Genomic DNA, 14,195 nt, shown 5'->3' with positions numbered 1-14,195 from the left:
CCCAGGTGGTCAAAATTAATCCGGAGCCCTCCACTACGGCGCGCCTCATCGCCTGCGTTGCGTCGGCGCGTTAAACCCCACAATCAATCAATCAATATAACGCCCGCACGCGGGTTGTTTTAGTCTGCCTGGTTCCTGGTTTACGCATTCTTCTCTCCCTCGGTCGCTGTTTATTCCAGCAGCCATCACTCCAGCAAGCAGCACAATGAATAACCTCTTCCTCTTTTTTTATCGCGCACCCAGTGACGACGTTCCACTTGTCGTATTTTACAGCAGTTCTCGAAAGGGTGCGCAGAAACGCATTCTCGGGAAATACTGGACATTTATAACAATGGGTGCTATCGTTGCTCACGATAACCAAACGCACACGTGATTGCAACCACACAAGATCACCACAAAGCGGAAAAAGTGGTTTACTGGCCGCGGGAGTGATCACTGCTTGAAGGAACAGCAACCGAGAGAGAGGAGAATGCGTAAACTAGGTCCCAGTCGCTCCCAAAAAGGCCGCGCGGGGGCGTTATCGTCTTTATCGGTCGAAGCTCGTGCGATTACCTTCAAATCGCACGCGACTGTGCAACACTGACGAGGATTCGTCTTGCGATGTGATTGGACGATGTCCAAGAATTTAAATTCCATACATACGCACTTGCGTGTGTTTCAATGTTATTTTTTTAGGAGAAGTGTTAGTACTATTGGCAATAAGCTCATGTATAGTACTGCAGTTGTTTATTTTCGGAGAGTGAATTTAATCTTGTTTCGGTCTCGGTTCCGCGCAGCAACAAGCTTCGCGTCCCGTACGTTGTCGGTGGTTGGCGCTCGTTGTTGGCTTTTCAATAACTCAGATAAGGGTGCCAGCCCCTCTGAGAATCGTAGCTTTTACCAGCTGAGGCGTACGCTGTGGCTGCACGCCTGCTGCGCAATCGGAGACGATCAACTGCGAGCCGCGCTTCGCCCACAACTTCGGGCCTTGCCTGGCTCATTTCTGTGTCGTAAGAGGCGCGTTCGCACAAGGCCGACAGTCGGCGAATTCGGCACTGTACCTTCAAGCTTTCGGTGCTTGTGTCAACACCCCGCCAACGGGAACTCGCCAACGCGTCAGTGTCTGTGCGCACGCAGTCTCCAAACTCGCTCGTAATGCAGTGAAGGTTGCAGCGCAAAATGATAAATGCAGTAAAGAAAACATTACGTATGCAAAACGAAATCAACTAAAAAAAAAACAAATTTAAGAAAGATTTGAACCCGCTCCTAGGATGCCTTGCATCTAATTTAGAAGAACTTGCTGGTGGGCGAGGTGGTGCATCTTCAACGTAAAGAAAAAAGTGCGCGATTTTGGACGGCTGGCGCCTTTCCTGTGTTTCCTTTCTTTTTGTGGCCGTCCAAAATTGCGCAGTTTTTTTACTTTACGCTGAATTTCATCTAGGGCTTCAGACGCGTCCATACCGCAGTTTTTTTGTTTTTGTTTTTTTTGCATAACGCATGGAAAACTTGCAATTATTATACAGTACAAATTTCGGCACTTATCCAAGAAGAATAACGCCACAGCGGCTACAATAAGGCGTCCGTCAAAACTTCGGCAACAGATACGCGCGTCCAACTGGTGCAGCCACTCTTGTGGGTCACTTTCCGCCGCATCCGTGCCCTGCACCAACGCAGTCTGTTCCCGAAAAAAAAAAATACTTCGTGTGGCATCGGGGTTGCTCATGCCGGTCGGTCATGCAGCACTTCCTCAAGATATACAATCCCATCACAAAGAATGTGCCATAGGGAACTACTGCCGTAGTCTCTCGAAAAGGCAAGAACCGCATTGCGTAAAGCATATCTATTTTAACAGTTCGTTGCAAAACATCCCTGAAAAACATCGCATCGCGGCACACTACACATGAATGATCAATGGTTTCTAGTTAATATAAGCTGCAATTGTCCGACCAAGAGATAGACATTTCTTTTTGTCGCAACAATGTTATCACTAAGCGTGTCGATGTATCAAACCTAAAGAAAAAAATTTTTCGCCCCCAATTCCCCTAGGATATCTTATCACTAGCGACTGCGTTGTTTGGGCTGAAAAAGAGATCGCGAATGTGTGGTCATGCTGGTGACCGCGGCGCCAGCTCGTCCTGCGGAAAAAGTGCTTCCCCTTACTCGGTTTTACGCTTTACAAAAAGAGTATTGGTTAATTTTATTTCTTTATAACTTATATTAATTTCACTGAATCTTCTCCCACTTTTAATTGGCCTTAGATTTTCTACTAGCGTACCAGTCGCGCAGGCATATGCAGCTGACAGCTCCAGTGAAGCGAAGTTAGCGAAGCATCGTCTGCGAATATACGTGTTGCATAGGACAAGCGTTACGCTACACTGACCTCATGGGCTTTTCATAAAATAACAAAATAAATCCACATTCTTCCGGGCCCAAACCTTGTCGTGGCTTAGTTTTAAGTGAGCAAATAAATTGCGACGACCCGCCGGCGGCCGGGCTACTATATGTCGGAGGCTCGGCGGGCCCAGCAGTAGGCGCAGTCAAGCAAAATCCACAAGAGTAAGCGCCATACGAAACATCGTATAAAATCGGCAATTTAGATGCAGAGATTTTTTTACTAAATAAAGTCGCGTAAATGCACCCAGAGGGGTCGAAACGTGGCCTAGGGACTCCAGACTACAACTTGCGGAAGTAATCCCACAATGTTTACAAACCAGTTCAGGGTCCCTTTATCGTAGTTGGACTTACATATACAAGGTGATGTTTATGGCATAACACCCCAGGTCGTCCGGGAACGTTTATGCCTTGTTACCAAGGGTGCATGATTCCAGCTCTCCAAAAAAAAAAAAAAGTTCTGCGTCACATCGGGGGCTTGATGAATTTAGCTGGTATTCCACAACCCTCAGCCAACACCATGGCAAACACTTTTCACGCAGGTTTCGACATCCGCTAAGCCATAGAATACGCAATCAGACGTCCCGCAGATGGCTGGAAACGTGCCGCCGGAATCTTACCACAAATATGTGCCTTCGCCTTTTACAATTAGTGGACAAAAATAAATGACGAAGCTTCGCCGTGGAGCAGAGATGAAGAACTCAATAGGCTTTAACTGAGCCGCCGTCGTGGAACTGTAATGGTCGGTGGCTGGGAAACTGAGGCCCGAGGCCAACACTTTTGTAGAAGGGGGGCATAATTTGACTGCGCTGCTGCCCTCCAAATCAATATCCCGCCATTAGTTGACTTACTCAGTTCTTTAATACAGTTCACTTTTGCCGTCGCCGCTCCCTCGAGTGCGAGCCCAGAGCTTCGCGCTACCCCTGTGAAGTGCGAACGGTTGGTAGTTGGACTCCATAAATCAGAGTAATTTGAATGCTTCGTATATAATTTGTTGAATTGTCACACCCGAGTGCAGGCGAATCTCCAAACCGCAACGCCACGCTATCTGCTGTTCAACTCTTCGCGTCGCATTCGCATCGCGTGCTATGCTCAGTATTTGTCAGAGGCCTGGCTTATTTCAGTGCTGAATAAAAAGAGTACGCCGAGCAGTACTCGTTGCTTCAAAAAATTGGTTCTGCCTGAATGAGCGAAAAGATCACGACGGGTATATGGTATGTGCCTCTGAAGCGAGAACCGCATGGAGCGTTTTCTGCTCGCGAAAACGCGTCGCGCACGCCACAGGCGCGACGACGCTGCCGCGCAACCACCCGCGCGCTGCGCCGCCGCGGCCGGCGGCGGCAACATGGCGGCGGCTTCGGCAGCGAAGTGATGTCGGGAGCTCGAGCGACCGCTTCTAAGCGCTCTCTCAAATGCCGCTCAAGGCACGAACGGAGTTGCTTGTGCGGTGAAGGAGCTTATAATGTGGGTGAAAACGGTACTATAAAACATCATCCGTGCCTCTAGTGAAAGCGCCTATTCAATATCTGCTGGGGTGGTAAGCCTAAACATCCCCGGCGGAGCCAGCCGGCTGTCTCGAGTGCTTCGAAACCGCCGCCATGAGGCGCGCGCCTCCCCATTGGCGCAAGTCGCCAGGCTCCTCCCACTGCCGCGCGCGACGCGCGTCAAAATCTAGCCACGGCAGATGCTGCCGCGGGCGCGGATTCGTCGACGCGGGCGTCGAAAAAACACACGCGCAACGCCGACGCACGAAAAACGCTCCATGCGGTTCGGCCTTAAGATGAGCATCAAGGGAAGAGAGTCTCTTTATCATAATTTCCAGGTTACAATCGGAGCCAGGGCTAGGGCACTGAATTTAAAAAAAAAAACTGCGGTTGATTCCTCTGTCATAGGAATCGACAAAACAAGAAACTGAAATGTGCGGCGAAATCTGCAGCTGCGCATGATTTACGGGTCGGCGGCTGTGTTGTGGGTGTGCTTGGTGAGTGAAATCCTGCTGGCGGGTCACTTCGGCAAAGGTGCACTGGAGTCATTTCCGTGACGAATATGACGCCAGTGAAATCTTGGGCATCGCGGCATAAAACTCTTTCGTGTTAAAATTTAAAACCCGAAAACGAACAACCCTAAGTATAAGGTACTCTTTAGTACTAAAGGTTGCTTCCCCACAAGAAGACCCTGTGTGCAGGGGTGCACCCTTTACAAGCGGCTTCCTTCGTTGTACTGGCGTCACTTCCATGACGGATATGACGTCAGCGAAAACTTCGTGTATCCGGGAATAGAAACACTTTCGTGTTAAAAACTCGCTGACCAAAATTAAAACTCGCTATCTCGGCTTCTACAGTTGCGTGCAAGGGGCAACTTTGGGTACTTCAAACTCGGTTCATCATGTTGCACCGGGAGCATTGGCGTACCCTGCAAAAAAATTCCCCCGCATTTCCCCGAGGGGGAGAATGTGAAAGTGCGAATGCACGAGTTGATTGCGCGGTCCGGTAATGTAAATGAGTAGTCGAGAGAGATCACACACACACACACACACACACACACACACACAAGTATACAGAAAGAAAGTATCACGCGTCGGAAATACGAAGCGCACGCGAAGCGAGCGAGCGCTCTCCCGCCCGAAGTGGAGAGGAGGCGCCCACGCTCGCAGTGAAACTGCGAGGAGAGAGGAGGAGGAGAGTAGCTCACGCCGCTACGGCGAGGAGAGAGGAGGGGAGAGTGGAGAGGAGGAGCGCACCGCCGCCGAGGCCGCCGCGCCAACGTTGGCCGCGCCTGCCCGCGCGCCGGCCCGCCGCTCCCCGCCGCAGCGCCGGCGCCGTTGCTAGACACGCGCTCATCTCCGTTGCTAGGGGAGAGGAGGTGCCCGATAACACCTGCCGCGCCGGAGCGGCGGACGGACGGCGGCGGACGAAGTAGGCTCGACTAAGAAGTGCATTCGCACTTAAAACGCTGAATAAAACTGTCCCTGGGTGCATCCGGACACGAGCGTACGCTCCGATTTACGCCCCCGAATAACCGCACGCCCAGGACGTCCAACTAAATGTGTGTTCTGCGCGCTGTACGTTACGTTATCGTCGTTTCGGGACACGACTGCGCATACGCGTGCCGGATTGCTTCAGTCCAAAGGCACGAAAGGTGACCGGCTGCGAACTTCCAATTCCAATTCCTTTCCGTGTTCCCCCCCTCCCAAAAGAAAACAAGAAAAAGTGAGGAACAACAACCGCACCAGCAAAGCTATGGCAAGTTTGCAGCCAATTAGATATAAATGAACAGGGGCAAGCGCCCAAAATGTAAATTTCAAGGAAAAAAAACAATTAGTCGATTAATAAAAACACCAAAATACATGAAAATCGCAACACGAAAAAAGTACGGGAGCACCACACTGCAGTTTTAAGAAGTCATAAACTCTAACATCCACAGCTGCTAGAGGCAATATCCGTATTTCCGAATTCCACCACAGAGTCCGGCTGCAGAGAAGCTCACACCGAAGAACAGCAGCGCCGCGATGATCTGAGGATGAGCTCAAGCTGCCCACTTCAGCACAGGTGGAAACCACCCACAGCACCTTAACTTCCATTAGAAAAGGCCGAAAACGAGGGCTGACGATCACAGAGGCACGCACTACACCCTCACGCAACACACAACGCTTCGGAGCCCATTTGATGAGCGGGAAACGTCCGGCATGTTCTTGCTCACAAAATCGACGAGTTCGATGAGGATTTGCACGGCGCGAGAAATGTCCAGGGCTTGTCGCAGATGTGGAAGTTCCAGGGGCAAGCGGACGACATGTTTAAGTCGGGTTATAATCGAGGCTGTCCTAGTGCAATCCCGGAGGTAGTGGCTCACTGAAGCAACAAGCTGTCCACAAAAACACGTGTTTTCAGGGAGCAAGTCGATCTTGTGAAAATAGTGCGGGAAACGGCCGTTTCCGGTAACTATGTGGGCGAGTCGTCTGGGCGGGGGAAAGCAGCGCGGTATAGCGGGCACGCTGGCAACCCAGCGAAACAACTCAGTGTCAGCGTTCTCAGTGTTACATCGCTGCTGCCACTCTTACCGACCAGCCCTCAAAAGCCTCTCCCTTACGACGTGCTTTGAAACACGCGCTCCCACCTCCTCGCCCACGGTCTTCGCAGCTTTGGCAACGAAGTCGGCAAGGTCGTTTCCCCACACACCAGAGTGTCCAGGAACGTGAAACAGGAAGTCGGCAACAGAGGAAACCAATAATCTACAGCTGTTCCGAATTTGGTGAATAGTGTCCGATGTGTTGAGGGGCTTTTCGAGAGCAAGAAGTAGGGATAGACAGTCGGTATAGGTGAAAACAGCGCTCGAGTGCGGGTTATTTTGAAGGTAAAGGAATAGGCGATGTAGAGCGATTGCTTGTCAACCTTCACACAGTGTGAAGTCCGCTGAAACAGCGGTTGTATTTACGAAGATTACGTTCAGTTCTGGCGTCTTTTTTGTGCGTTATATTAGCGGCCAACTGTCATTTTTAGGTAAAACAGCAAATACAGCCATTATCTGTAACCATACTCTCTCCGTAGATGACCACGTACTAACACCAGACAGTAATTGAGTGACGTTTGCAACTTCACTGTGACCTTATTAAGACAAATAAATAAAACTCGGCCTAATGGTAGATGTTGTCTTAGCGTCTAATAGACATACAATTTTTTTCGGGAGACCTTTGATAGCCTAAGAGTTAGAGCCGTTTTTATCAATCACACTACCGTCGTGGATGGCCAGGCATCAGTGTGAAATCCGAAAAAGGGAAAGCCCGCTTACAAAAACAAAGCTTACACCGATCTTTCTTGAAGTCTGCCTCACCTCTAAGCACAATCGCATTGCTAGGAAGACATCTTTTCGAGGGAAATATAACTCATCGCGTTTATGGAAACTGAACGGCTCTAGGACATTTTTTATGCTTTTACTGGGAACCGGTTTTTGCTCGGTCAAGTAGCCCGCTGTAGAGAGAACGTGATACGATACCAGCAGGGACTGTCGTCTGTGGCGGCCTTAGAAGAGATCCGCTGTTAAAATTCCGCTTTGAAACGGTTCAGCGCACTCTCAGGAAAACCGTTTCGGTTCAAGGTGTTGCAAGTGATGCCCTTCCATTTGCGATAGGCACAAATTATGTTAACATTCTTCCTTCCCACTACATTGGTGACGGGGATTTTCATAATGGAAAGAGCAAGCCAGAACTGTGCTTCCCGATTGGAATTTCTCCCGCAGTCGGTGAATAACCTTAAAGGGGGCCTCTCTACGAGTGGTGGGCAAGTCGGTTCCTGTTCACCGTGCTGCCTGATTTTTTGTAGCGAAAGCTAAAGTACGCTACCTCGGGCAGTCTTCGCGGGGTGACCAGTTTTGACCTTGAGAGCTGGAGGTCAAACCATACCCCCTTCCGCAAGCGCCTGGATTGGGATTGGAGCAGCACCCGATGGCGGGGAGAGATGGGCGAGGAGGAAACAGAGAAGCACGCGGGACCCGTGCCGCAACCTGGCGGAAAAAGGCGAGGACGCCGCCGCTGCAGCGATAAGTGCGCGCGACAAAGGAAAGCGACATGCGCGCAGAGCCGTGTGCGATGGAGCATGACGAACATCCTTAAACAACACCGTGAGGCGAAGAAGAGGGAACACACTCCTGCATGTTGCGTACAGCTTCGCTACCTTGAAGTCCTGCGCGGTATTGTGAGCTTCCTTCATTTGTTTTCTTTCGACTTTTTCTGTCGTCATTTAAAATGCAGTTCCAGGTATTTCGAAATTCCCGTGGTAACATCCTCACAAAGCGACGAAGGGGGCCAGGCAATGTTTGTTGCTAAGAGAAGCCGAATTATAGCGCGGGCATTTCATCAGCCCCAACTTGAGTGCCGCCGCATACGCGACGAGCGGTAAAGCCAGGGTTCTTTCAGGGCCGTCACACTCTCACGGTACTGCCAGTACTATACGGTAGCAAAGAATGGGGCTGTTTTGGATGCACAATTTACAGGGACCATCAAGACAAAACAACTTTTTATTTGAAGGAGTTGGTATTTTAGAGTGCTCTCAGCGCTTGTTCGACAGCAAGCGGTGCTTTGTTCACTGAGAAATAAACGATTTCAGCCGAAATTTTAATTCTCATGGTGCACGTGCGTTCCGTGACGTTGACAGTGACGTTACCAGAGCGGGTACACGAAACAAAAGTTAGTATGTTGACCACGACTGCCTCCAACGCCAGAAATGTGTCTCTTGTTATTCAGGTTTCCATCTGCATTCACAGATGGCGCAACAGTACCGCTCAATGACCGCTGTCCGCCCACAGTTTTAGATGCAGAGCATCTGATTCACTCGCCTTGTCCCTCCGGCGTCGTCGTCGTCGGTGGCGTTGTCCGCCACTCCCCCATTCTCCTCGCCGCGCCAGCTGTGCTTTCCGCCGCTCACCCCTTCTCTCCGATAGCGAACACTCTCTCGCGAGGGGCATTGGATTGGATTCGATTGGATTGGCTTGGCTTGGCTTGGCTTGGATTGGATTGGATTTGGATTGGATTAAAGTGGATTGTGTTGGATTGTGTTGCGTCATAGCCGCGGCAGACGCGCTGGGGCCGGCGCATGTGCAGTACTCCCTCTTCCGCGGTTTCCTCTCCTTCGGGCGCGCTGCGCATATAACCGGTGTGCCGTTCTCCGGCGAAGCAACATCCACGCTTGGCTCAAACACCTAGAGTCCACGCCGCTTTACAAGTACGCCAACGTCGTCATCGACTGGGACCGGCTTACGCAGTCCCCTCAACGTTATGCGCGCTATAAAACGCGGTCCCTTCGCCGCTCCGCCTATGCGTAGCATCTACACAGGGGTTCCCGCGAGGGGGGGTGGGAGTTTTTTTTTTCTTTCTCATTCGACTGACACCTCGCTTATAGTCACGGTTGATATCAATCGTATCGTGAAGAATTACTTATGACTCGACAGGCAGGGTCACGCAAGTGCCAGTGCCGCTTATGCGAGTTCGCCAGTGTCGCGGCATACAAACCGAACGCCCCCGATGGCTGTGCTCTGTCGGCCGGCATAGTGCGCGCCGTATGCACTAAACCTTTCATGTTCGTGTTTGTTCGAAAATGTCATTATTTACCCCACCATTCTTACTTCTATAAAAGCAATGTGCATTACGTTTCAGAGCAAATAGTTCGTTACAAGCTCCTAATTCTTGTTTAAGTGGTGGTGGGTTTTGTCCGCCACAGCCAACCGCAACAAGCTGCCCATAATACGCCATCACTTCAAGGCGAAAACGTCGCTAGTCATTCGTATGACTATTCCCTGTTTTCCTCATTATACAGCCCACCTGAGTAAAGTTTGCGTTAAACGTGCGGTCAGTGTTATTCTAATGAGGCAATCTTTTCAATAAACCAAACTTGCATTTTGTCGCCAGAGCCAATTTAACAGCACAATGACACCAACGCAATACTCTGCCGCGCACGTAGGCAGACTCTCGCTTTGCATTGGTCTGACCCACACAATCGGCACGAACGGCTTCACCTGGGCTTCGAAGAAGCCAAAGAGCCTTCGCGCCGCAAGTGCGCGTGCACAGTCGGACCTGAGGGAAGCCCGGACTGCCTTCTGTAATGTTGTCCAGAAACTATTGACCGTTTCCTTAGTGTTTGAAAGTGCGCGAGAGAACCTTGAGGCAGCATCGACGCGCTTGTACTGCTCTCGCCCTCTGCAGGAAACAAAGTATTTTAAAAGCACATGAGCTGACGCTCGGAAACAACGTTGTGCTTGGAATGCCGAACGTATGCCTTATCGAGGCCTGTTTAGATTTAAACTGAAGCGGGGGACACATGTCCGTCCGAGCCATCCAGTTTCCGACAGGGCGCGGCAAAACATCTAGCAGGTTGGATGCGTGCGGGTGTAAACGTCGCGTTTCAGAGAGGCGCGCCTGCTCATTCCGCCAGTCACCAAAGCGATTTCCTCGTGAATTCGCAGAGAGGAGGGGAAGGAGACGAGGGGGGGTCACCTGAGGTAGTGTATGGAGGCGAGCGAGAGCTGGTCCTCGAGGATATCCTGGAGCGTCTGGTGCAGCGCCATGAGGCGCTTCTCGTCGGCCGACTTGTGAGCCAGGTGGAAGAGCAGCCGACTCTGCAGCTGGTTCTTGGGCCCCTTCAGCACGGACGCCTCGGCCTCGCGGTACAGGCCCAGGTGGAACTGGCAGCACGCCACGTAGCTCCACACGTCCTGCAGCGCCCGCCGGAGAAGAAGAGTTGGGGAGGAGGCGAGAGCACCCGCAGGAGTAACGCACGAATTGGAGGTTTCACTCGGTGAGGCCACTCCTTGGTTGAGGACCAAACACATGTGCGGAGAGCGACGCGTTTCCGCATCCGTTCGTCCCCTGTGTAAAACCGGTCCTGCAACCTTCATGCGCGTTCCTGACCGCGGCAGCCGGATCGGTTTCCAGGGAGGGAAAACGCGTCGCTCTCCGCAGATGTAGCCTCTAGAATATTATGGTTCCGGGCGCGTCTATTACTTAACATTCGGTCGCCCGCGCGTCAAGAAATGGGCCGTGCATTAATTCGCGACGGAGCCCAGGCTTTCAGGCAAGTAAATAGCAAAACAAACGCCCACTGCATTTTAGGGCGTTATTGTGCTCAGCGTAGTTGTTGATTTTCCAAAACAACCGGTAGTGCGCCGAGAGCGCTTAGATATGCGTTTCGTAACGAGAAACGTTCAAAGTCTCAATCCCCCTGGTGAACACAGGGTCAATCGCATTAGCAGTCCCGGCCGACGGCCGTGATGAGTTAATAGGTGTATAGCTAAGAAGATCCACGCCGTAGATGCCTTCCACGAAAGCCGGTAACCTCCGGTTTGCCGGTTTCCGGAGGTCGATGTCAAAGTCTCCAGTGAAAACCAACGGTGCCGTCGCTCTGCCCATTGTAAAAAGAAAGCGCAGCCCTATGTGCGTACTGAACGAAACGCCGTATGAGGAAGTACGAAGGAAAGTTCGACATCCACCTCTATGCAGCCGTGCGGCTGCAAATAAAGCTGTACATCTTTCTCAGAAACTTCGCAGTTGAAGGAAAATTCGTCCTGGTCCAGGATTCGAACCCGGGACCACCGCTTAGCCGGAGCAGTCACTCTACCGACTGAGCTAACCAGGAGGCTAGCAGTTTGTAGCGCGAGAGCGAATTGATCAACAACTCGCAGTGATGGACAGGTGTTAATCGCCCAGATTTAGGGGAAATCCCCAAGGTGGCGTAAGATTCATAGAGGTAGATGTCAAACTTTCCTTCGTGGAATTTTACTCCACCTTGGGGATTTCCCCTAAATCTGGGCGATTAGTATGAGGAAGGCTTGCAATGGCGTTCGCGTTGCGAGCTGCCCGACGAGACCAGCCGAAGCCCCGCACATCAGGCGGCTGACACGCGTGAGTTGCTCTACTTGTCGCTGCTTCTAGGCACAATCACGACGCTCGACATCTGTCTTGGCCGCCCGCCTGGCTTCACCACCTCAAGACAGCGTACATTCGTGGCTTGGCGAGCACGCTGTTTAGGCGTCATTAGGTTCACGAGCAGAGAACGGGCACCAGTCCCATCTGTCACAACAACCAGCCAGTCACGGCAACGTCGTGACGCCCGCACGGAGGTCAGCGTTGTCTGGTGTGAGATAAAACTCAGTGGTACGCCCGGAAACGAGAAGCCGCACCCGGAAAATAGGGAGGAGAGGCAAAGCAAACCTCGCTTCGAAAAGTGCTAGATACCTAAGCTTTCTTTTGGGACTAGAGAATGTGCGAGCATGCTAAGAAGACTCCGCAGGGCTACCTGCTTGCTGTCCCCACCCTACCCCGTTCCGCAGAAGTCTTTGTTAACAAGACAATCGCTGATGCTGCCCTTACACCCTCCACACTGCAGAAATGGTTGCACTTGGACTCTCCAGCCTCTCCGTACTGTCCCCATTGCCAGCAGAATGTTTTTTCAGACCTCAAGTACCTCACTTGCCACTGTGCAGCTTTCGCATCTTCTCGCGATTCTTTGCTTAGTGCTCTGCCCCCCAACTCGTCCCCTGATGATCCCCCGTACGAAGACCCACATTTTCTGCATGCTCAAGGTGTGTTTTCCATTAAGAGTGACCTGGCAAGGGTAGTGTGAGAGGGGGTCTACTCTCAACCTCCCAAATAAATCACCGATCATCTATCTCCAATGAGTCATCTCTAACGATTGAGTGATCACCTCCCCCTCTCCTCCCTTCTTTCCCTTCTCAAACTACGCCCATGTGGCCTCCCCCTCTTAATAAATGTGATGCAATTCAGTTCGATTTCCTACTTAGTTGTGCCGCCCACTAATGTCGCTGAGATGGGTGCTGCAAGGGAATAGCGTAGCCGAATGCAAGCGAAACACGAAAGACGGCAAATTGGCTCAAATTTTCCCACTTTTAGTTGGCGTGTTTTTTGGATGCAAAGCACCTCATGCTCGGGACTGTGTCCCTCCCTCCGTCGTTGTTGTCCGCCGTCCGCACTCTACTGCGCATGCGCGTCTCTTGAGCACCGTCAGCGTTTGGGCTGACGTTAGCGCAGTCCACTGTAAAAAGAAGTACTTAGGCGGCGCCCGGTTTCGATCCCACGACTCTCTGGCCGCAACGGGAGGTACGTGGCGCTCCTCGCACTGCGCTACAAACCGAGACGGGAGTGTGAGCTACGAACGCGCCTTATGTCCTTCACTCATTCAAATTACGTCAAGGAGCTGCTGATACAACGAAGGCGCGCGAAGCTGAACGTCAACGGAAACGACGAACTGAAAACTAATGGGAACTTGAGCCGACCTCATGGCTGCTTCGCATACTACTCAGGGTCGCCCTACGGGAAGGTGGTGTAATTTTTTTAAGTGTGGAGCACTTTAGGCGCCCGGCTTGTCGTCGGAGCTCGTTCGGGCTCACGCATTCAAGCAGAGGCTTCAAAAAGAAAACCACTTCTTCTGGCCCGCACCGAAGCTGGTTCCTTGCGTTACGAACCTAATGTCTATTCCCTCTTGTCGCAGAGGCACACTCATGCGCAAAATGTTGGGGATGATCTTTTAACTGCGCCGTTGCCACGGATGCTGCCATCGCTAGGCCGCAAGTAAGCACACAATATTTTAAAATAAGTATATCTTAAATTGACGCATTAATTACTACGCATGAATGATAACTCTCTACAGTGCGTCTTTAAGGGCTTTTTCAGGGGGCGCGGCGCCCCTCTCTTGCCTACTTTTGGTATCAACGCCAGGCTGACACTGAAACTAGTCAAGAGAGGGAGCCACAGGGAGCCAGAGGGAAACATTGGTAGGATATGCCTATAAATGCAACCTGCTAACCTTTTAATGCAACCTATTGCAACCTATAAATGCAACGGTTTTCCCGCCATAGAAGCCCAACAGTTGGCTCGGATCGAGCGAAAGCGGGCTCTTCCTCGCGGTAGACAGAGTGTGAGATAGGCAAGGGAGCCAAGCCTGCACCACAAAAGTATCACAGGGAAGATAAGCAAATCGAAAATAAAGAAATGAAAAGAGAAAAGAATAGATTAGATATAGAGATGTTAAAGGGACCCAGAAAAGCTTTCTGTAAAAGTTACAAAAGGCCTGTATTGTGGCGTAGCACCAATATAGCGATGCAATGCCGTTGGAATTATTGATCTACATTCAGTATTAGCTGCGCCAGAAGCAATTAAATGCACCTCTCCCCACTTGCCGGTCGACTCCTCCTCCCTCTCTGCTTCCTTCAAAGCAGCTGGAAACACTGGGAATAGCCATGTGACATTGCGACGCTCGACTTCCGTTCTGGGCTAGCTACATTCCTGCGCCTAGGCATGAGTCAATCGCCGCGGACCCGCCTTT

At 51.3% G+C, this 14,195-nt stretch overlaps 1 protein-coding gene across 1 annotated transcript in view; it reads right to left on the bottom strand.

Moving 5' to 3' along the window:
• Nucleotides 1–14,195, bottom strand: part of Ttc26 (tetratricopeptide repeat domain 26) — a 102,770-nt gene that overhangs the window by 71,461 nt on the left and 17,114 nt on the right. Inside the window, exon 3 of the mRNA XM_077671292.1 lies at nt 10,352–10,569. Within this exon, the coding sequence (XP_077527418.1) occupies nt 10,352–10,569 (218 nt within the window). The remainder of the gene's footprint in view (nt 1–10,351; nt 10,570–14,195) is intronic.

Source organism: Haemaphysalis longicornis, unplaced genomic scaffold, assembly GCF_048455015.1.
Source record: "Haemaphysalis longicornis isolate Haplotype H1 unplaced genomic scaffold, Haemaphysalis longicornis Haplotype H1 scaffold_5, whole genome shotgun sequence".
In the NCBI taxonomy this organism is placed as follows: Eukaryota; Metazoa; Arthropoda; class Arachnida; order Ixodida; family Ixodidae; genus Haemaphysalis; species Haemaphysalis longicornis.
This window is presented reverse-complemented; position numbering and strand designations above follow the sequence as displayed.